The sequence below is a fragment of the Pithys albifrons genome, chromosome 15 (assembly GCF_047495875.1).
Source record: "Pithys albifrons albifrons isolate INPA30051 chromosome 15, PitAlb_v1, whole genome shotgun sequence".
Lineage (NCBI taxonomy): Eukaryota > Metazoa > Chordata > Aves > Passeriformes > Thamnophilidae > Pithys > Pithys albifrons.
This window is the reverse complement of record NC_092472.1, coordinates 7,507,386-7,529,154: the sequence shown is the minus strand read 5'-3', so window position 1 is coordinate 7,529,154 and position 21,769 is coordinate 7,507,386. Positions and strand designations below refer to the sequence as shown.

At 48.8% G+C, this 21,769-nt stretch overlaps 3 protein-coding genes across 6 annotated transcripts; 2 read left to right on the top strand and 1 right to left on the bottom strand.

Moving 5' to 3' along the window:
- The first annotated feature begins 986 nt into the window (after positions 1-986).
- On the top strand, positions 987-3,979 carry EGR1 (early growth response 1). The gene is made up of 2 exons (XM_071570455.1): positions 987-1,404; positions 1,678-3,979. Exons 1-2 carry the CDS (start codon positions 1,170-1,172, stop codon positions 2,973-2,975), a joined length of 1,533 nt encoding a protein of 510 aa, XP_071426556.1. The 5' UTR covers positions 987-1,169; the 3' UTR covers positions 2,976-3,979.
- A 1,969-nt stretch (positions 3,980-5,948) lies between these two features.
- CCNG1 (cyclin G1) lies at positions 5,949-16,374 on the top strand. Of its 4 annotated transcripts, none has more exons than XM_071570142.1 (7): positions 5,949-6,283; positions 11,339-11,602; positions 12,683-12,936; positions 13,503-13,581; positions 13,664-13,762; positions 14,002-14,196; positions 14,846-16,374. In XM_071570142.1, exons 1-6 carry the CDS (start codon positions 6,152-6,154, stop codon positions 14,191-14,193), a joined length of 1,020 nt encoding a protein of 339 aa, XP_071426243.1. In that variant the 5' UTR covers positions 5,949-6,151; the 3' UTR covers positions 14,194-14,196; positions 14,846-16,374. The 4 variants fall into 4 exon arrangements, with proteins under 4 accessions (XP_071426243.1, XP_071426246.1, XP_071426244.1 ...); XM_071570145.1 differs by lacking the exon at positions 5,949-6,283 and adding an exon at positions 6,294-6,490; XM_071570143.1 differs by lacking the exon at positions 5,949-6,283 and adding an exon at positions 8,610-10,855.
- Positions 16,375-16,937: 563 nt separating this feature from the next.
- On the bottom strand, positions 16,938-21,739 carry NUDCD2 (NudC domain containing 2). The gene is made up of 4 exons (XM_071570146.1): positions 21,491-21,739; positions 19,613-19,661; positions 18,227-18,378; positions 16,938-17,314 (listed from the first exon to the last, which is right to left on the bottom strand). The coding sequence occupies exons 1-4, from the start codon at positions 21,677-21,679 to the stop codon at positions 17,231-17,233; spliced, it is 474 nt and encodes a 157-aa protein (XP_071426247.1). The 5' UTR covers positions 21,680-21,739; the 3' UTR covers positions 16,938-17,230.
- Positions 21,740-21,769: the final 30 nt, after the last annotated feature.

The window sequence follows — 21,769 nt, the reverse complement described above, 5'->3', positions numbered from 1 at the left end:
CCCGCCGGCGGCTCCCGCCGTGCCGCGGCTGCTGCGTGCGGGAGGAGCCGTGCCCGCGCCAACGGGCAGCCCTAAACACGCGACAGCGGAGTCCCGAGCTCTGACGCGCCCTGTCGCGCTCAGTCGGTGGTGGCCGCGGGCCTGTGATGCCCGGGGCTCTGTTTGTGTCGGTCCCGCGCTCCCCGTCCCGTGCGGAAGGCTCAGGGGGGCGAGATCTGCCCCGGTCTGGGCTCCGTCGGGGGCGGGCGGAGCGAGGCACTCCCGGCAGCCCGCTGGAATCCCGGAGATTCCCCTTTCCCGGGAGCGGGCAGCTCCAGCCCCGGGCGCGCTGCCAGAGCCCAGAAAACTCCTCCGCATCGGGGCTGCCGAGCGCGGGGGGGGCGCCGCTGACCGGGAGCCGGCGGGGTCGGCTCCTCCGCGGGGACGTGTTGGGGGGAAACGGGAGCTCTGCCCGCGGACACTCCGCCCGGTGTCCCCCGCGCCGCCCGCCGGGGCAGCGCCCGCGCGTTCCCGCGGCCCGGGGGCGGGCGCGCGCTTGGCTGCGGCCTTGGCTCCGCGCCCCTCCACCCGGAGCCGGAACCGCCATATAAGGAGCGGGAAGTCTCCGCCGGAACCGAGACTTATAAGGCTCTTTCCTAATATGGAAGGCGCGGCGGGGGTTTCCGGCGGGCCGGCGGGGGCCAGCGGGAGCCGGGGGGTCCCCGCGCCCCGGGGCCGGTGGCGCTGCCGGGGCGCTGCGGCCTCGCTGCCCGCGGCGGGGACAGCCCCACAGCGGCCACGGGGCTCTCTGCACGGGGCGGGCGGGGCCCCCCGGCCCGGCTTTCCCCGGTGCCAGGCGCTGACGCCAGGCGGGGTCCTCCAGGCCGCATCCATATAAGGGCTTCCTCCTTTCCATATATGGCCATGTACGTCATGGCCGGGGCGGTGCGCGGCCGGTGAGACCCGATATATAGGGGCGGCGGCGGGGCGGGCGGGGAGCCGAGCGCTTCCAGCGGGCACGGCGGGGCAGCCCCGGGCGGGCGGGAGGGCGGGGAGGGAGCCGAGCGCTTCCAGCGGGCAGCGCCGGGGCCAGCGCGGCTCGGGGCGCACAGCAGGCGGCGGCCGCCTCCCCGCAGCCAGGCCCGCGGCGGCAGCGCCATCACCCGCCAGAGCCGGAGCCCCGCGCCCTCATGGCCGCGGCCAAGGCGGAGATGCAGCTCCTGCCCCCGCTGCAGATCTCCGACCCCTTTGGCGCCTTCCCGCACTCGCCCCCCGCCATGGACACTCACTACCCCAAGCTGGAGGAGATGATGCTGCTCGGCGGCGGCGGCCCGCAGTTCCTCGCTCCTCCCGGCGCCCCCGAGAGCGGGGGCTTCGGCGCCGCCGGGGAGCCCGGAGAGCAGCACTTCGAGCACCTGGCGGCAGGTAAGCGCGCCCAGCCGGCCCGGGCGGGCGGGGAGTCCCGGTGCGGGAGTTCCGCGCTGCAGCGGCGCTCCGGTCCCGGCGGGGGGATCCTCCTGTTTGCGTCAGCGGCTCCGGACTGGCTGCGGCTGGAGACCTGCCAGCGGCGCTGCAATATGTTACGCTCAATTAGTGATTAACCAGAATCTGGGGCTGCGCCGCGCTGGGGATGGCTCGCGAAGCTCCGGCAGCAGATGCAGTGGCTGCTGGAAGTAATCGCTGTTCCTCTCTTTTCAGACACTTTTCCCGAAATCTCCCTCAACAACGAGAAAACCTTGCCTGAAACGAGCTATCCCAACCAAACGACGCGGCTGCCACCGATAACCTACACGGGGCGCTTCTCCTTAGAGCCGGCCCCCAACAGCAGCAACACCTTATGGCCAGAGCCACTCTTCAGCCTCGTCAGCGGGCTGGTGGGCATGGCTAATGCACCTCCCACCTCGACGCCGACTTCATCATCGCCACCCTCCTCCTCGCAGAGCTCCCCACTGAGCTGTTCAGTCCAAGCCAGCGAGAACAGTCCAATTTATTCAGCTGCACCAACGTTTCCCAATTCCAGCTCTGACATTTTCCCTGAATCGCAGACTCAGTCCTTCTCCAACCCCTCTGGAGCCCCCATCCAGTACCCACCTCCAGCTTATCCAGCTGCTAAAACCAACTTTCAGGTGCCAATGATCCCGGATTACCTGTTCCCTCAGCAACAGGGTGAGCTCAGTCTTGTTCCAGCTGATCAGAAGCCCTTCCCAGCCCTCGAGACCAGAGCACAGCAGCCTTCCCTCACACCACTGTCCACTATTAAGGCATTTGCCACTCAGACTGGCTCCCAAGAGTTGAAGACCCTCAACACTAACTATCAGTCCCAACTGATCAAGCCCAGCAGGATGAGGAAATACCCAAACCGTCCCAGCAAGACCCCTCCTCACGAGCGACCCTACGCCTGCCCCGTGGAGTCCTGTGACCGGAGGTTTTCACGATCTGATGAGCTGACACGGCACATCCGCATCCACACAGGACAGAAACCTTTCCAGTGCCGCATTTGCATGCGGAACTTCAGCAGGAGTGACCACTTGACCACGCACATCCGCACACATACAGGGGAGAAGCCATTTGCCTGTGACATTTGTGGCAGAAAGTTTGCCAGGAGTGATGAGAGGAAGAGGCACACTAAAATTCACCTTAGGCAGAAGGACAAGAAGGTGGAAAAGGCAGCTCCAGTCTCAACTGCTTCCCCAATTCCTGCCTATTCATCCTCTGTGACTACATCCTACCCTTCCTCCATCACCACCACTTACCCCTCGCCAGTGCGCACAGTGTATTCCTCTCCTGCTCCCTCTTCCTATCCCTCCCCTGCACACACCACGTTCCCATCCCCTTCTATAGCAACCACTTACCCCTCCGGCACGGCCAGTTTTCAGACCCAAGTGGCCACCTCCTTCTCATCTCCAGGGGTCACCAACAATTTCAGCTCACAGGTGACCTCAGCACTTTCAGACATGAACTCAGCCTTTTCTCCAAGGACAATCGAGATCTGCTGAGATGACCTTCTGGAACAGGAGAATTCGCCTTTTCCGTTGGTATTATCAGACATGGAATCTCCAACCAATTACTCCCCCAAAACCATACGTTGCAAGGCTATTTAACTTTAGTTTAAACTTCAGCTGCCTGAAACAACTGCTGCTTAAGTTTTCCACCTCTGTTGAATGACTTAATTTGCATGGACTGTGGATATAAGTTCAATATAATTTTCCCCGTAAACAATAGTCTTTTATTAGGAAGAAAGGACTTTTGATTAAGTATCTAGCTGATGTAAATTGTACATGTGCCATGGTTTTGCTTTCCTTTAGGTACTATTGATGTGGAAAAAAATCTTTGCATATTCGCATTGTATTATTTGGAGTTTGCAGGGCCATATTTTGTAAATGTTAATTCTATTTCAGTGACAATGCTATAATGCGTTTCAAACTTCTTTGGGAACAGCACTTACTGTATTTGAGCATGTTAGAGTGATGCCGTGTAAATATCATCTGATGAGACACTCACATGTGGCAGAAGTTTTGTTTTAAAAGTTAAAAGTCTTGGTGCCTTTTTGTGAAGCCTTGCTGACATCATGCATTTGTGTGAATGGATGCTTTGCATCTTGCCTTAAAGTGAAAGGGATGTTACTCAAAGAATGTAAGGGAGAGCAGGGAATAGGTGGGGAGAGGAGCAGGAGAAAGGCCTGGGGGACAGAATGTAAGCAAAAAAAAAAAAAAAAACAAACCCCACACCTCTCAAAGTCTATTTTTGTTACAAAAATGTAAATTTATATATATATTCAGGAGTTGGAATGTTGTAGTTACCTACTGAGTAGGCAGCAATTTTTGTATGTTATGAACATGCAGTTCATTATTTTGTGGTTTATTTTTACTTTACAATTGTGTTTGTTTAAATGAAAGTGACTGTTTGGCTTCTAAACACATTGAATGCGCTTTCCTGCCAATGGGATATTTGGTGTACAATACCCTTCAGAAAAAATAAATAAAATAGCAAGTCGTGCAGACTTCCACGTTTTTCTTTAACTTAGTATGTAAGAAGACTGTGCCACAGCAATCCTGATTCCTTCAATGGCTGCAAAGCCACAGGGGCTGCTTGTGCCCTAGAAAAATACCTGCTTAAAGAAAGGAGAGTTCAATTTCATGTTGCAAAGGCTTGGATGGAACACACGCATCCTTGCATTAGGTGCATCACCTACTCTTCCACAGTAGCCATGATTACTGTTTTCCAGCTTCTCCAGAAGCACGTGAGCTAATTTTGGTAAGAAAAATGATTCCTCCAGTGCTGAAAATGAAGGTAGAAAATTAGAATCTCAGCTGTGTTCACAGGCAGTCAGAATTCTTACTGGATGGCAAGATAACAGAGCAGTTTTGAGGCCTGAAATACAATAAGCTCAGTCATAATGGCTGTTTGACAGAAGGTGGCCTTGGTCAGCTGTCATAAGACATATAAGTGTGTGGGCCTGGTAGACTTTACTACAGGTGCTTCAGTATTTGCAGGAGAAAACACTTCCTTACATGATGGTTTGAAATACATTTCAGGGGTTACGCGACCACTGAAGTCAGAGGAGTTTCCATCATGAGAACTGCTGGTTGCAGGTACAGAAAAGGGTTCTGGTGTCTGTCCTTTTGGATGGGCTCTCTGCAAATCACCAGGTTTAGAGTTGTGAGTTGCTGGGATGCAGGTACAGGTCTCTAGCTCAAGAAACGCTGGTCCTGCTTGTCTGCAGTCCATGGGCAGCCGTGTGCACCTGCAGGGCTGTGCAGGGGCACTGACCCAGGTGTTCAGGATCAGTCAGCCCTGGCTCAGGGGGAGGAGGCTGAGCTGTGCCAACCTGTGCTGCTGAGGACGAGGCTCATCAGCTGTGCACTGTGGGCTGCCTGGAAGGACCTGCAAGTGGCAAATGGCGCTTCCCATCCAGCTGGGGAGTCACTTTTCTCAAAGGCATCTCATTGCAGGAAGCTCCCCATACCACGGAGCCCTAAGTCTGGGAAAAAAATAAACTGTACAAACTGTTGACATCTGCCAGCCAGAGCCTGTTTCATGCAGATACCCTGTGGTGTAACTTTCTAGAAAATGCTCACAATTTAAGCTGTGGCAGCTGGTCTATCTGCAGTAACCTGTGCTTTGCATTCATTGCCTGTCCCTGTTTATCCCATAAAGGAAATAATCGCATGGGGAGTTTTCTCCCGTTGCCTTCGTGGCTTTCATCCCTCCCACGACAAGGAAGCGCTTCTAGGATGGAGAAAACCCCGACCGCGCGTTCCCTGCGGCACCTCCTGCTCGCTGCTGGCCCAGACGGGGAGATCCGATTCCTTGGAAGTTCGTGTCTCCCCGCGCCGGGAGAACGAGCCGGTCCAGGGAGGCTGTTCCCAGGGAAACCAGCGGGAGTTGCCACGGGCCGGGGGAAGCCCTTTCGCAGCAGGGAGCGCGGGGGAGAAAGCGAAGCCCTCTCGCCTCCCCACTGGCGGGCACGGAACCCGCTGACCCGGGTAAAGCCCTGCTGACCCGGGATGAAACCCCGCTGACAGTGGATATTAAAGCCCGGCTCCGGTGAATAACACAGCCCTGCTGCCGGTGGATACAGCTCGGCTGCGGTGGGTAATAAAGCCCGGCTCGGGTGAATAATACAGCCCGGCTCCGGTGGATATTAAAACCGGGCTCCGTGGATAACATAGGCCGGCTCCGGTGGATATTAAAGCTGGGCTCCGGTGGATACAGCCCGGTCAGACCCGGGGACACTGTCGGGAGCGCGCTTGGATGGGGAGGGGGGAACAGGCGCGCCCCCGTCACGCCGCCCGGGCGGGCGGAAGCGCCGCCGCCGGAACCGCGCGGACCAAATTTGGCGCTTCCTGCGCGGCCTTTTATGGCACTTCCGAGGCCCAAATAAGGCGTTTCCTGCGCGGCCGTTCCGGGCCCGCCCCGGGCTGGCCATGGGGACGGGGACGGGGACAGGGACTGGACGGGGACGGGACCCGCCCCGCAGCTGCTGGGCCCGGTGCCCGCAGCAGGGCCCGGCCGCGCTCCCCGCACGGCTCCGGGAGGGCAGAGTGCCCGCTGACCCCTCCGAGCACAGCGATTTCTGTCCCCCCGGGGCTTTTCCATGGGCGACTCTTCACCGGGACAGGCCGAGCCCGGGCGGCTGTGCTGTGCTGTGCTCTCTGTGCGTCAGATATAAATGGCTCTTCGGGTTTCTTTCCCTGTGGAAATGAGGAGCTGGGAATTAACCCGGGCGTGCTCAGAGCCCACTGTCCTCTGCGGTGCCCTGCGTTGTGTCCTGTCGTTTTCTGGGAATGCCACTGGAGACTCTGTAAGTGAAATGCAGCTGTTCCAGATGTTCCTGCTGGGACTGCGAGTGGCTCTGACCAAGCAGGTCACGGGCCCTGACCGAGAGCCCTCCCTGCAGCAGAGGCTTGGAGGAGGTACCTGATCCTGGGCCTTTGCCTTTCTGTCCTCTGGGGCTCCACTGGGGCTTGTCCGGACCGCAGGGACTCTGTGCATCTGAGCAAGACCTCAGGTAACCCTAAGAAAAATACCTTTGTAGGGTCTGAGCTGGTACCTGGGGCCTGAGGGTGGTCTGAGCTGCAGCAGATGCCCCTGGCAGGGCTGCCCCCAAGCTCGGGCTCTCCACGGTGTGACTAAAGCTGGGGGCAGTGGCTGAACACTGTCTTTATTTCATTTTTTTTTCTGCTTGTGGCCCAGTAGACTCTTGAATCCTCAAGAGTTATGTAATAATATATTTAAAAAGAGGGCTTGGCTGTGAGTACTTGAGCTAAATGCTCCATGGTTTTATCTGAGTACATAATGTAGCTCTAATAAGCACTGGTTAGACCTAGAAAAAAGATTATGTGTTTTAAAGTACACTGAGACTCTAGGGGTGAAATGTGAGCTGTAGCTAAATAACAAGAACTCTTTCAATATTTTTAAATAGTTTTTCTGCTATAATCAAAGTTATTTAGTTTTTAAAAATCAACCTTTACTGATAGACTTGAGTGATTTATGGTCTTGACTTGAATGAAGCTCTCTCTTCCAAATAACTGAGGCTGATGCTTATACACAGGCTCTGGCACTTTGCAGGGTTCAGTTTGTGATCATTCTTTGGCACTGTCATAACAGAAATGATGGATGGTTCTGATGAAGTATTTTCAACACGTGTATTTCCCTTCCTTAACTACAAAAAGCATGATTGAAGTATGCTTCTTGACCTTTTTTTTTTAATAAGCATATAGGGTTATCTTTATCTTTTGTGAGCTTTGCCTACTATTTTTTTGTATCTCCAAACACAAACAGTGTTACACAATGACACTACCAGTAAATGTTCATAATCGAAAGTTCTGCTGTCCAGTGTCCTCTGTTAGGTTGACTTGAGTAATATGACCTGACTTCTGTTATCCAAACTGCTGGGATAGTGGCCTTTCCCTGTAGCAATACAACTCCTGATCACAAACAGATTTGTGAACATCAGAGTTGGAGGGATGGAGAGACAGAAGTTTGATTTGATTATTAAAAGGTGGTGAATGCCTTCAGCCTTTTGCTAAGATAGAGTTAAAACTTTCAAGCAGACCAAGCATTCCTTTTTATCTGTGCGCTGGTTTAAAGGTAAACTGGCAGGAGAAGTGAACCCAGCACAAGAGATTATAAGTCAGAGTTATAATTTAATAAAAATAATACAATAAATGCAATGATACAAAGAGAAATTGGTTTTAACCCACAAAACCCAGAGTATAACCCAGCACCCTGGGGCACAAACAGAATGGTGTTCATTGGCCCCTGTGCTGAGCCCCCTGTGGTTCCTCTGAGTCCAAAGTAAAAAGAAGGGAAAAACCCCTTGGTGCAGATGACGGTCACAGTCTGGTCAAGACTGGTGGTTTCCTCCTGTCGAGGTTCTGCTCCTGCTCTGGATCCAACGAATGGTACCAGAGGTCTCCAAAGCCCAAGATTATCTGTGCTCAGGTTCAGGTGGGAATGCCCAGTCCCTCCCCCAGGGAGGGGAGTTCCACACTGGGGGATCTGACTCTGTGAGTCAGGGGGGATTTTGGAATCGTTGCTGGCCCATGAGCAGACATGACCCCTCAGGTGGGTGTGGAGGTGCCAACGACTCCCCGGAGGGGAGTTATCCCAGCTCCTCTCCCAGGCGTCTTTAACACCCAGCTCCCAGCCTGAGGGCTCAGGTTTGCCCCGAGCAGCTGCTGCAAATGGTCCATTGTTAACAGCTCATGTGAAATTACTTGGAAGGTGTACAATACACAGCTTTGGTCACACCCACACAGTGGTCCCAGTAGCTGAACCAGGACAATCTGTCACTGGCTGTTCTTCAATCTGGCAAGGTTAGTTGGGGATGGCTTTAGAAGCTCTTGAAATCATGTGACATGACACCTAAAATGTGTTTATCCTCATTGCTGCACTCATTTGATGCACAGGTGTGTGGCTCTCAGGGTACCCACCTGAATGTGCCCAGCCATGTACCAAGTCACTGCCCTGCCTGGTGCATTCCAGCACGACATTCTGTGAGCTGAGTGTGTGAACTGGAACTGTGCTTCCAGGTTTGCCTGCATTTACAGGAATTCTGGTCATAGCAGCCTTTGCAATACCTGAAAGAATGCTGAGCATAAGGAAATGAAGGGCCAGACTCAATGAGGAAATCTTGTTACAGATTTCCTAGAATAAAATGTCAACAGTGGTTCTTAGAATACTGTCTAAAAGGTTTCTTTCTAATTAAACAGGGAACTGAAGTTGGAAATATGACAAAGTAGGAAATGTACAGCATGTTCTGAAGATACTTGTGATTAAAGGTCTTGGCCATGATTCTTAACTTCTATACTCTCAGGCAGACATGGCCAAATGGTAGTAGGTGAAAGAAAGAGTTATGCTCAGAGTTCTTTTGTGCAGGCTTTAGGGATTTCTGGTAATTTCTGAACCTCAGAGAGGGCAGCTTGTGTCATACTGGGAACTGAGCTGTTTGGCTTCATGAGAGACGGCGCCAGAAGGCTTTAGATAGCTTATGCTGCCACCTCATGTCCAGAAACAAAACCAGCTTGTGTGTTCTTACTAGGAAATACTTATGTTAATAATGGTCGAGTGACCTTGTAACTGTAGCTCTTGAGTATGAAAACAATCACATCAGGTTATGCAGTTTGTGTTCCTTTGATTTTCTTTAGGAATCTGAGACTAAGATTCTTGGTTGGCTGTTTGTTTTTTAAAAATTGTTTATAGGGGGTTTGATTTTTTAAAATTTGTTTGTTTGTTGTTTTTCTTCCTTTTTTTTTTAATGGTGGGGGAGTGGTTGTTGTGGTGTCCTCTACCCATTTGTGTGTGCTTTTTCTTTCTCCTTCCCAGTTCCTCCTTAAACTCACAAGGAGTAGAAAGCTGTTTTGTTTTCTAACTCAGGATGCCTGGAGACAAATAGAGGAATGCATATCTTTAGAGCAGAACATAAGGAGCATGACTTACATCTAAAACTTATAACTTCTATTTTCTGACACTGCTTTTCACAGTTCCCTCCTGCTGTTAGTTGGCAAGAGCCAGAATGCTCTGTGAGGTACTGCAAACTCCACACTTGGAGATTCTTGTATAAAGGAGGACTATCCAAGCTGTTTCCAGCTTTTGTAAGGAACTGGTATTCACTTCTGATGAAGTAGCACATATAGGAAAATTTATTAAGTAATGAAAGCCTTGGGCCTCGAGCATGTTTTAAACAGAAGCTTTTACAGTAAACTCTACACTAAGCAACTCCTTTTACTTGCCTAAAGTCAGTTCAGAATAGGATTATTTTCAGCTCCTGGAATACTTTTCAATGCTGTTTTAAGTGTTTTTCATCAACACCAGAACTTTTACAGAACTTCTAACATAAAATTACTTGCCCCAAAAGAAAAAAATAAAGTTTATACACAGTCTGACCCAATACCTACAACAAACTAGGATTAGCTTTCACTGGCAATACTTTCTCCTTTTCATAACCCTGAGTAACCCCTCAGTCTCTAAGCAGAAGGAATATTTGTTATTTCACTGAACCAAACACTCACAAACCAGGCGGGAGAAGGCAGGTATGTGTTTGTAAACAGCCGCCAGAACCCCAAACACAGCTCTCCACCTCGGGCTGTCTGAGACGGGAGGTTGATTGGCTCCTGTTACTTTAATGAATACACCGAAATATTTCAGAGGGGCTGGGAAGCGTTGAAGGCACAAACCCTCACTGAACTGTGCGTGGGAGGCTCCAGCCGTGCCGGAGGTGGGAGCGGTACCACCGAACCGGCAACTACTCCGCTGGCTTGGTAAACCAGCGAGGAAGCATCGCAAGCGCTTAGAAGACATTTAGGCTTTAAAAGCCATTTTTGCAGGGGCCTGGGTGCACGGGCGGCGAGTTCTCAGCATCCCAAGGAGCAGTTGCACCGAGTCCCTCTCGGGCGGGGCCGCACTTTAGCGGGGCTCTGCGGGGCTCGCACTCGGGGCAGGAGACGGCTGGTCCGCGGTAGCGCGGCCCCGCACGGTGCCCATCCCGGTCTGGGAGAGCCTGCCCCGCACGGTGCCCGTCCGGTCTCGGGAGGAGCCACCCTACGCGGTGGCCAACCTGGCTCCGCACTGTGCCCATCCTGGCCCGGAAGAGCCGCCCCGCACGGTGCCCGTCCCAGCCCCGCACGGTGCCCATCCCGGCCCGGGAGGAGCGGGAGGCGGTCCCGGGAGGCGGTCCCGGGACGCGGCGGGCGGGGCCGGGACGCGGCGCTGCCACCGGAGGGCGCCAGCGGGACGGGCGGGGCGGGGCTGCTGATCTCGCCCGGTGCCCGCGGGACCGGCACCGACCCCCGGCACCGACCCCCGGCAGCGCTCCGGCCACACCGGCCCGGGGCCACCCCGCCACGGCAGGGAGCGGGGAGGCACGGACAAGGTAAAGGCGAGGGGCTGGGGCTGGCCGGCTGCGCGTTTGTCCCCCCGCGCCGCGCCCGTCCCGTCGGTGGGGCGGGGGCTGTCCCGCCGTCCCGCTGTGGCTCCGTCCTGCCGGCGGAGGGGCTGGTCTGCCGGCGCAACCCCCGGGGTTCGAGAGCGACGGACAGGCCCGGGCATGTCCCGAGAGGCGGCGCCTGCGCGGCCCCGCCGTGCCCCGCACATCCCGGGAATCACCGAGGATCACCCGGGGCTGGGGGATCACCCGAGGTTGGGGGAAATCACCCGGGCTGGGGCGATCACTTGGGGCTGGGGGCCATCACCCGGGGCTGAGGGGATCACCCGGGGCTGGGGATCACCCGGGGCTTGGGGGGGATCAACCCGCGTGTGCCCGGGGCGGCTGCACCTTTGCTTCGGAGGCGACTGTAACTTGGTCAGTGGTCCCCGTCCGGCTGCTCGATCCGCTGGTGCTTGTTTGTTGCTGCAGATGATCGACACCCTGGTGAGCACCGAGGCCGAGGAGCTGCTGCTCCAGCTCTCGGCGCTGCTGGAGCAGGAGCTGCGGGCTCAGCCCAAGCCTGGCGGGCTCCGGCTGGTTGAGGCTGCCCACGACAATGGCCTCCGAATGACTGCGCGGCTGCGGGACTTCGAAGTGAAGGACCTCCTCAGCTTAACTCAGTTCTTCGGCTTCCACACAGAGACCTTTTCACTGGCGGTGAATCTCTTGGATAGATTCTTGTCAAAAATGAAGGTAAGGCTTTTTAAAGTATAAGCTCATAGTCATTAGCTCCTCTCCTTGCACCCTCTTTCCTATGCAAAGTTAGAACATGCTGGGTTTAGATGGATAAAGGTTTTGTGCCTCCCATTGATTCTGATTTCCCCAGAGCTAAAAAATGCTGTTCCCTGTTCAGATTTTAGTATTGTTAAGGAAGCTGTTTCCTCTGGAGAAGACAAGGCAGGGGGCATCAGTTGCAACTTGAGGCTGTCCATAGGCTGAGAAATGCAGGACCCATTAGTGTGTTAGACCAAGACAGACTGTCTTTCATGGATACAGGAACAGCTTAAATTACTTCTTATTTAACTGCCTTTTCAACCTATCCTAAGCCTCATGTATGTCAAGATGCTGTTGAACACTCAGAGTCTGGTGAAACCTTAGTTAGCACTCCACTCTCCCGTGCAGATGTGACATGCTGGCTGGGATTGTTTTTAATTATCTGACAAGACAGGAATACCACTGTACAGTTTGGACAAGAACAAAAGCTTGTTTTCCTTGTGTGTTAAAACAAAAATGATAAAGCTAGATGGAGTGGAATGGGAAAATGATGACTCGAAAGACTTCAGAATCCAAAATAAGCAGCCTTTCATGTATGTGGAATAAAATAAATCAATATCTATCTATCTATCTATCTATCTATCTATCTATCTATCTATCTATCTATCCATATATATATATTTAAAAAAAAGTTAGAAAATCCTGATTTTTTTTAGTATCAGCCAGTACAACACTTTAGGCCCTAAAAGCTTCTGATTAGTCTATTATAGAGCCTCATTAAGAAACCAGTTCTACCCCAATTAAGATATATTGTTCTGCAAACCTGCTTTTTAGATGAATGAGGTGAAACTTGCAATGTGTAACTGTCATTTACTTTGGTTAAATAAAGATAAGAATGGAAGATGAAAGACTTAGTTCTCAATCTCCAAAAAAGAGAACAGCCCTCCTGCCCCACATAATTTTTTCTTAAAATACATTAAAGTACAGTTTGGTACTTATATGTTGTAATGGCTGATCAAAGGCCTTCCTCTCTGAAAGTAAAAATTTACTTTTCTTTAGGTGCAGCCTAAACACTTGGGCTGTGTTGGACTCAGCTGCTTCTACTTGGCTGTGAAGGCTTCAGAAGAGGAAAGAAATGTGCCCTTGGCCACTGACTTAATTCGAATAAGCCAGTACAGGTTCACTATTTCTGACCTGATGAGAATGGAGAAAATCATATTGGAGAAGCTGTGTTGGAAAGTGAAAGCTACAACAGCCTTCCAATTTCTACAGCTGTATTATTCACTCATTCTTGAGAATTTAAGCTGTGAAAGGTAAAGTAGCTCATACGAATTTTGCTCTACCTGCATATGATCAGAAAAATAAGCAGGGAAATGGCTCAAATAGTTGGCCTTTCTATACTTTAAAAATCCCACAAACTTTCCCCCTTGTTGGTAAATATCATAAATGTGAGTATCTGTGGTTTTAACACTATTTGAATTTGAAATATTGTTTGCATAAATTGATCTAGAGAGTATTGCTCTCTGAGCTGAAAACCAAACTTGCTCAGTAAGGATGGTATAATAAATCTCTGCTTATGCTGCACTAAAGTATTGCCTCATTGCCAAGATTGCAAAATCTGGCTTAAAAAGATTCCTTTTGCTAGTAAGCACTATTAAGCCTATTTTGAAAATGCAACTCTTCCTCTTGTAACATGAGATTTATTTTTGGCATTAGGACTGCCAAAATTGAACACCTGTTTGACTGTAACTCTAGAACTTCTGGGACAAATGAGGCCTTTGTTTAGATCATGAATATTGTTGCTGTCCCTCTGGGTTCCCAGGGTGATGCTGCCATGACCAATCTTGCATTCTTTGACACTTACCTGTTTTTATTCTAGGAGAAAGAACCTTAATTTTGAGAGACTGGAGACTCAGCTTAAGGCCTGTCACTGCAGAATTGGGTTTTCTAAAGCCAAGGTAAACATCTTGAAAGTTCAAAGATGATGAAACTACTGAAACTTAACAAAGCAGTGCTCAAAAGCGTTTTCTTTCTCTCCAGCCTTCTGTCTTGGCATTGTCTATTATGGCACTAGAGATAGAAGAACAAAAGCTGCTGGAGTTGACAGAGGCGTTGGAATTTCTGCAGTTGCATTCCAAGGTGTGTATACACAAAGTTTCAGAGGAGGACAGAAGAAAAATTCATGCAAGGGTCTACACAGTGGGGAAGAGGCAGGTTCACTGGCATGCTGATTTCTTGTGTTGCTTTGTTGTGGTGTTTTGTTGGGTTTTTTTCCATTTGGCCTGGGATATTTAACTGCCTATTTTAGGTGAAAAAGCTATCTATGAAATAAGGATTTCACTAGTTATTAATGTATGATATTTTGTCTTGTTATTAAGGTAAACAACAGAGATTTGACCTTCTGGAAGGAACTGGTGTTAAAGTGCCTTACAGAATATTCCTCAAGCAAGTGTTCCAAACCAAATGTCCAGAAGTTGAAGTGGATTGTGTCTGGACGTACAGCACGGCAGCTTAAACACAGCTACTACAGAATAACACACCTTCCTACCATCCCAGAGAGCAGCTCATAACAGGTAACTCCTGGCAAAACCAACTTCTGATAAGGTAGAAGTAATTAGTTGTTAACTACCTCAAAGTTCCTTATTCCACATAGGCTACCTCATGGAAAATAGATAACATAAACATAGTAGGTCTGTCGTAGAGACAGGTCTGTTCTCCTGTTCATGTTGAGCCACTGCTGTACCTAAAGTGACAGCCTAATGTATGAACGCTGCAGAACTGACCCTCTGCTGTGCTGTGGGAGCAGAATTGTTCCATAGACACTGGGGCCTCATTCAAACTTAAATGTGGAGTAAAGTTGGTAAAAAGGCAGAGAAAAAACTTGACTTGCTCCCATCCTAAAAAAATAAAAATCAGCCTGTTAGAATGAGGTTCTTGTATTGTTCACTTAAACCACTTACAAGGAAGACAGTTCTATACTGTTTTATTTGTATAACTGTTCAGTAAAGTCTAAAATCAGTAGTTCAGTTTTCATGTTACTGCTGTTTTACTCTGTAGAAACTGTGAACTACTTCCTTATCTAGGCTTTAATTCCAGAGGCTACACATTTCCTGCAGTCTTGCAGTTGTCTTGCTGTATTAAGATCTCATCTTTTGTTTGGCTCTTGTAGAAGGCCCTTCAGTTGACTGGTTGGTTTGTTTTGTTTGCTTTTTTGTTTTACAGGGAGACAATAAAATGAGGAGAAAACCATCCTGTGACCTTGTCAACAGGCACATGAACACTTGAGAAAAAGTTTGAACCATGATCATAAAGAACTCAACTCATGGAAAGAATGTGTAACATTTCAGACTAAAGATCCTTCCAGCAAATATGTTCTTTTCATGATGATTACAACAGAATGTGGTGTCACTTTTCAGTCTTACTTGGTAGACTGTTTGCTATTCAGTGAAACCCCACAATACCAATACAAGGAGTTTTAACACCTTAGAGGTTGTAGAGCAGCTCGTGTAGTCTAACTTTGGTTTACTGTAACTGCAGGTGCTGAATCATATATTTAATTTTAAAAACCTGGTTCACTTTCCAAGGATTACATGATACTAGAAAGATACAATGTGCAGTGCTGCAGTGTGTTAATGGAACAGAAGACTAATCCCATTCACTACTGATGACAATTGCAAATTCCTGTCACCCCACCTGACGTGCTGTTTGGGCAGTGTTGTGTCCCTGCCAGGCAGGGCACTGGCCTTCTGCTACTGACACATTAAAAATTAGCCTGTATGATACCCACTGAACGTGCTGAGTAGCTAGAACAGGAGAAAAGAGAAACTTTAATGCATTTCCTTAAAAAGGCAGGCACTAACACAGCATCAGTAACTGCAGTGTTTTGTGAGAGCTGTAGTTTACTGAGATTACAAATATGAGTAGTTTCATAGAGTGTAAAAACTTTGTGACACCAAAGGAAGGCCAGTGGAAGGTCACATGCCCTAGATCTGACATGAGTTTTCCAGAGTTTTGCTGTACTCGAGGTAAATGCTGATGCTGAACAGGCACATTGTTACAGGCACAGTAGGAGCAGGACTAATTCCCCATCTTGGCCTGTGTGTAGAGCAATCTAGTTGAGAAACACTGAAGATTGTCTCAACTCTGATCTCTTTAATGGGAACCTTTAAAATACAATTGTTTCTTTGGCAGATCAGATCAGTACTTGAGGCATATCGTGCTTCTAGTGCTAACAAGGAAGTGAATAATAAGAATGTATTAATGTATGTTAGATGAATAGAGGTGCTGGGGGAATGTTGCCAATGTCCTCTTGAATTCTGCATCACTGTGGGACAGGGGATGTTAGCAATAGGCTGTGAAAATTGATTGTCATGTGGATCGGTGTAGAGGAGGAGAGATCAGTGCATTGGCTTAGGTATTAACCAGCCACCCCATTTTATGGTAACAGCTAAGGGGAAACCACTTTGTGTGTCTTAAACCAGTTAAACCTTTCACAGGAGACTCCATACCAAAGCTCTGTACTGGACAAATCAAGTCTCATGAGCTCATGGGAGTGACTGCACCGCATACCATGTAATTGGGTATTGCACCTGCCAGTGCTCCCTGGGCATTGTGCTGGCCTGTGCAAAGCAGGGATTGAGAAGGGATTGAGACAAAGGTGTGCTCAGCCTGCTGGGAGAGGATGCAGCTCTCATTGTCCTGTCTCACTATTAAGTTCTGTACCTTTCAATTAAACACTGAAATGTGCTTAACTGAGTAGCTTTTTCTTGTTTGTTATAAAACATCTTAGTAGGACGCCTATAAAGTGACTTACACCTGAACAGCTCCTGGAAGAAAATTTCCAGGCAGGAGGTAAGACATTATGGAGAAGTTTTTTCAATTTGTTTTGTAAGAAGTTGAGGCTGCATGGGAAAGCCTCTCGAGGCTGCGCAGCCCCAGCTCCCTCAGCCTGTTCCCCAGTCCCTTCATCATCTCTGCAGCCTCTGCTGGACCCACTCCAGGAGCTCCCTGTCTCTCCTGAGGAGCCCAGAACTGGACACAGCACTCCAGATGTGCCTCACTAGGGCTAGATAGAGGGGCAGGTCCCCTTCCTGACCTGCTGGAAATGCTCTTCGCAATGCACCCCAAGATCCCCTTGGCCTTCTTGGCCCCAGGACACACTGCTGGCTCATGGACAGCTGGTTGTGCACCAGGACCTCCAGGTCCTTCTCTGCAGAGCTGCTCCCCAGCAGGTCAGCCCTGGCCTGTGCTGGTGCCTGGGGCTGTTCCTCCTCAGGTGTAGATCAGCAAGAATAAGATGTATAAACACAAGTGGTAGATTCATAACTGACTAGTTTACTGTGGTATTTCTAACAAGAAAAAGCCACTCAAACCAAACATTCTGCTTGAAGATGTTAGTTTTTTATATACATCATTCTCCACAGTTTGTTCCTCAGTATAAGGTTATTGCAGCTTATAAATCATTCTCCTGGAAGAGCCCTTTCTCTTCGCTGAAGTAATTACTTGTGACAATAAGCCATTGAAGAGATCACTGAAGTTTTCACCAGTTACATGATTCAAGTCCTTAACTGTAACGTGTAATCCTCTAAAGGAACACAGATCAAAAGTTTACTTTTCAAGACTAGAAAAGTCTGGTCCTCCTTTGCTGTAGTTTCCAGAAATTTCTGCCCCACTGAAGTCAAATCCAGGATTCTGTTGGAGGTAAAAGAAAAAAAAAAAGTTAAAAAAATAGATTAATTGTGATTAAAATTCTCAAAAAAAAAAAGCCCCAGCCAACCAAGAAAAAGCCTAAAATGCTTTGGCAATGTTCTGCCCTTGTACCAAAGACATAGAACAGTCAACTTGTCATCCATTTGCCATGGCACTGAAATTCTTGGAAATTGCATCAACAAATAAACTGAATTGTCATAGTTTGGTTGCTTACTGCCGAAGTGACTGTAGTGCTGCTTAGTCTGGCAAGCAGCCAGGTCACCAAGAAAAGAAATATTAAGGGACGTGTAAGAAGGATATCTGGCTTTTGGTGGCCTTTGAAGTTGCTCTTTTAAAATCTAAGTATCTGCCTTGCTGGATAACAAGTTTCATAAAAATGCTGTTCTCTGCTGCAGAATGGAGCCTTCTGATTCAGCTGTTAAGTACTAAGTTGTAATTCTACAACTCTGCAGACATCCCTGAGGAAAGCTGAGTGCTGAGGTAGAGCAACACAGTGTAAGCATCGTCAAGGGATGTATTTCCCAGCTAATTATTCTACATTATCTTATGATATAAACAAGCCTATCCAGTAGAGTTTGATGTTAGAAGTTTATTGTAAATATGGCTATGTCATAATTCTAGATAATAACAGAAATTGTGTGTAACCTTACAAATGAAAAGTTATAAGGATCATGCAATTAATAAAACAATAGTACCACTAAACTTTCCACAAACCTTGCAGACAGAATAACCTCTTGAAAGTGCACTGATAAAGCCTTATAAGCATTACATATATTGAACTAAGGCAGATGTTTCCATGGCACTGGGCAGCAGAATGATTCTGCTCAGCTTTCCTGGCTGTAATCTCTGGGTGCAAACACAAGATCCAAGGAGCAGTTAAGGTCCTTTACTTGCCTCTCTTTGGAATCGCTCCAGTGTGAGTTTCCTTTGCATCTGGTCCTGTACCCAAGGGTCAGCAGCATATTCATTTTCTAGCAGAGATGTCCAACAATTCCCAGCATCTCTATTTGTCTTCATCAGAACAATTCGTATCAGCTGCCTGTCTTCTGTTGAATGAAAATACAGAGAACAACCTTTAAACTCAGTCCTGTGTGTCAGGTTTTTTGTTGTTTTGGTGAATTCACCATTAACAAGCACAAGAGGTGTGAAGTAACTTAAATTCTTAATGTCACCTGGGTTATTGATAAATAAATAAACATTAGCAAGAAATAAAAAGGCTGAAGCAAAGAGAGCCTGTCCTGTCATCTCTCCTCCTTCTGGCCTGCAAAATGCTGAAGGTGTTTTAAAGGATTAAAACACAGTTCACAAGTCCTACTGCAAACACAAACGAACCTCTTGGAAAGGTTCACAAGAGAGAACAGATTTACTACTGATACAGACACCTCTGCTAAGGCAATAAGGAAGGATTTGAGGTCAGGCTTTACAGAGAGTTATTACCAACAAAAGTCAGAACTAAGTTTTAGTGACATATGAAGGGATAATTCATTTATTTAGACACACTGTATGTGCCCATAGACAATATATTGGAACACATTTCAAAGTTAATATGTGGGGTGTTCAGTTCTACTTAAGGGAATAAATACAGCATTATAAGTGTATTTTGAAGATTATTCACATACTGAAAAAGACATGTTTTAGTTCACAGTGTTTGTTAACACTTCTAGTTTTCATGCTTAATTACTAAATTATTAATTTATACTTAGAACACATGTTGAATGGAAAACAAAACCCTTCATAGGAAAACATTGAGAGGCATAGTTCACAAATATGGTTGTCAAACCCCAAAATATTCTGACTACTTTACAGTATTTATGATACAACAATCAGATATGCTTTTTTTGCTCACTATATGTAGGTAACTAGTGGGATTTTAAATTCTTTTTGATTCTCTGGGCCTGCAGATTTTTTCACCTAATCCAAAAATGCAAGAGAAGGAGGAAAAAATCAGGAAAAGTAACAATTATGGAGAGGCACAAACTACACAACTGTACCATATTTATTTACCTTTAGATGGTGGTTTGCAAAAACCTTCTCACTATATGGAATTGTTTGTAATCCATTGACTATGGTCTATCAGGATATGGCATTTTCCCTTTAACCTTAATCTTTAGGGCTTTTATAGTTCCTTGTCCAGCAATAATGGCTGCCTTTCTTACAAAACTATGTACAGAGAAGAAAGTAATCTTTTCTATTAAAAAGAGAGGAGGTGTAAACTCTTCTGAGGTGTACATTGAGAAGTTTTACTGCCTTTGTAAAGTCACTTCAGATGCAGGTTATTACCTAATGTCCATGTTCCTTCATCAGTTACTGTAGAGTCAAAGAGTTTACCCTGCAAAAAACAGGTACAACATTACAAACCAGGAAAGAGCATCCAGTTCATACTGAGTTGTGAAGTTTTACTCACAACTTACCATCCTGAAAATGAATAGGGTGATCTGGCCCTGCAAGTATAGACTTGCATGTAGACTGCAAAGAATTATTGTTTGTTATGTGATTTTTTAAATGAATGACTTAATACCCATCTTTGTTTCAGTATCTGGATTCATTGTGTTTCTCAGTGGGTAATGCCATTTTTAGTAATCTTACCAGGAAAATGTGAGTGTTTGTGCCCAGGGTAATGCACAGGCCTGGGGCAGGGTACACACAGTATGAACTGCTCATTGCCAATGTGAAAGTAAATCTGCCTTTGGTTTGGTTATTTTGGCCTTCTGGAGCAATCAGAACTGAACCACTGCCCACATTCCTACCACGAAAGCAAATCAATGTGAAGTTGTTATCTTTATTTATCAAAGAATCACAGAACCATTTGGGTTGGAAGGGACCTTAAAGGTCACCTCTTTCCAAACCCCCTGCCATGGGCAGGGACACCTTCCACTACCCCAGGTTGCTCCAAGCCCTGTCCAACCTGGCCTTGGACACTTCCAGGGATGGGGCAGCCACAGCTTCTCTGTGCAACCTGTGCCAGGGCCTGCCCACCCTCACAGGGAAGGATTTATTCCAATATCCAATCTAACCCTGTCCTCTGTCTGTTTGAATCCATTCCCCCTTGATTTGCCACTACATGGCCTGGTCAGAAGTCCCTCCTTTGGGGCTCCCTTCAGCCACTGGAGCACAGGTACCATCTCTAAAGCCTCGTGCAGCTGGACAAAACTGTTCCTAACAAATTAATAACTGACTAGTTTTCCATGGTGTTTCCAACAAGAAAAAAACCACCCAAACCAAACATTCTGCTTAAAGATGTTAGTTTTTCAGGTACAATTTTCTCTGTAGTTTGCCCCTTAGAAAGATAAGGTTATTGCAGGTCAGAAAGCAGCTGGTAACATTTTATCTTCATTCTGCTGGAAGAGACCTTTCTCTTGACTAATTACTATTGACAAAAAGCCATTGACTGACATTTCTTCACCAGTTACATGTTTCCTTTTAATATAAAAAGCCTGGATGTTCCAGGAAGAAAAGAGCAGCACCAAAGGGCACAGGTGTGCAAACCCCCCCAGGCGACAAGTGAAAGAATGAGAGGATATAAACTGCACCAGAGGAGGTTTAGCTTGGACTTTAAGAGGAATTCCTTCACAGAAAGGGACTGGAGCACAAGTGCTGTGGGGAGAGGCTGAGGGAGCTGGGGGTGTTCAGCCTGGAGAAGAGGAGGCTCAGAGGTGACCTCAGCACTGTCTAGAACTACCTGAAGGGAAGTTCCAGCCAGGTGGGGTTGGTCTCTTCTCCCAGGCACTCAGCAATAGGACAAGGGGGCACGATGGGCTCAAGCTCCGCCAGGGGAGGTTTAGGTTGGAGATCAGAAAAAAATTCTTTCCAGAGAGTGTGCTCAGGCATTGGAATGGGCTGCCCAGAGAGGGGGTGGATTCACCATCCCTGGAGATTTTTCAACTGAGATTGGCCGTGGCACTGAGTGCCATGATCTGGTAAAGGGACTGGAGTGGACCAAGGGTTGGACTTGATGTTCTCGGAGGTCTTTCCAACCCAATCCATTCTGTGATTCTATGATAAGACATTGGAAGGGGCTGCCCGGGGGAGTGGCGGAGTCACCGCCCCTGGCGGTGTGTAAGGAAGGCCTGGACGCGGTGCTGCGGCCCTGTGAGCCCCCGGGGCCCGCACCTCCTGCCCGCTCCGCCCCGCCGCTCCCTCCCGGTGTCCCGGCAGTACCTGCAGCAGCTCCTGCCCGCGCACGGACAGCGCGATGTGGCGACTGCCCAGGCTGCACCGCACGTCCTTGGCGCGGGTTCCCGGCGGGACGCACACCTCGATGAACACCTCCTCCAGCGTCTGGTACCAGCGGCCCCACGGCGTCCCGCAGGGAACAACCCCGCTGCGCTCCTCGAACGGGGCCGACATGGATGGGCCCAGCGCAGCCCGGCAGGGCCCGCCCCCAGCCCCGCGGGCCCGCCCCGCGCACGCGCCAGCGCCCGGCCGCGCCGATTGGCT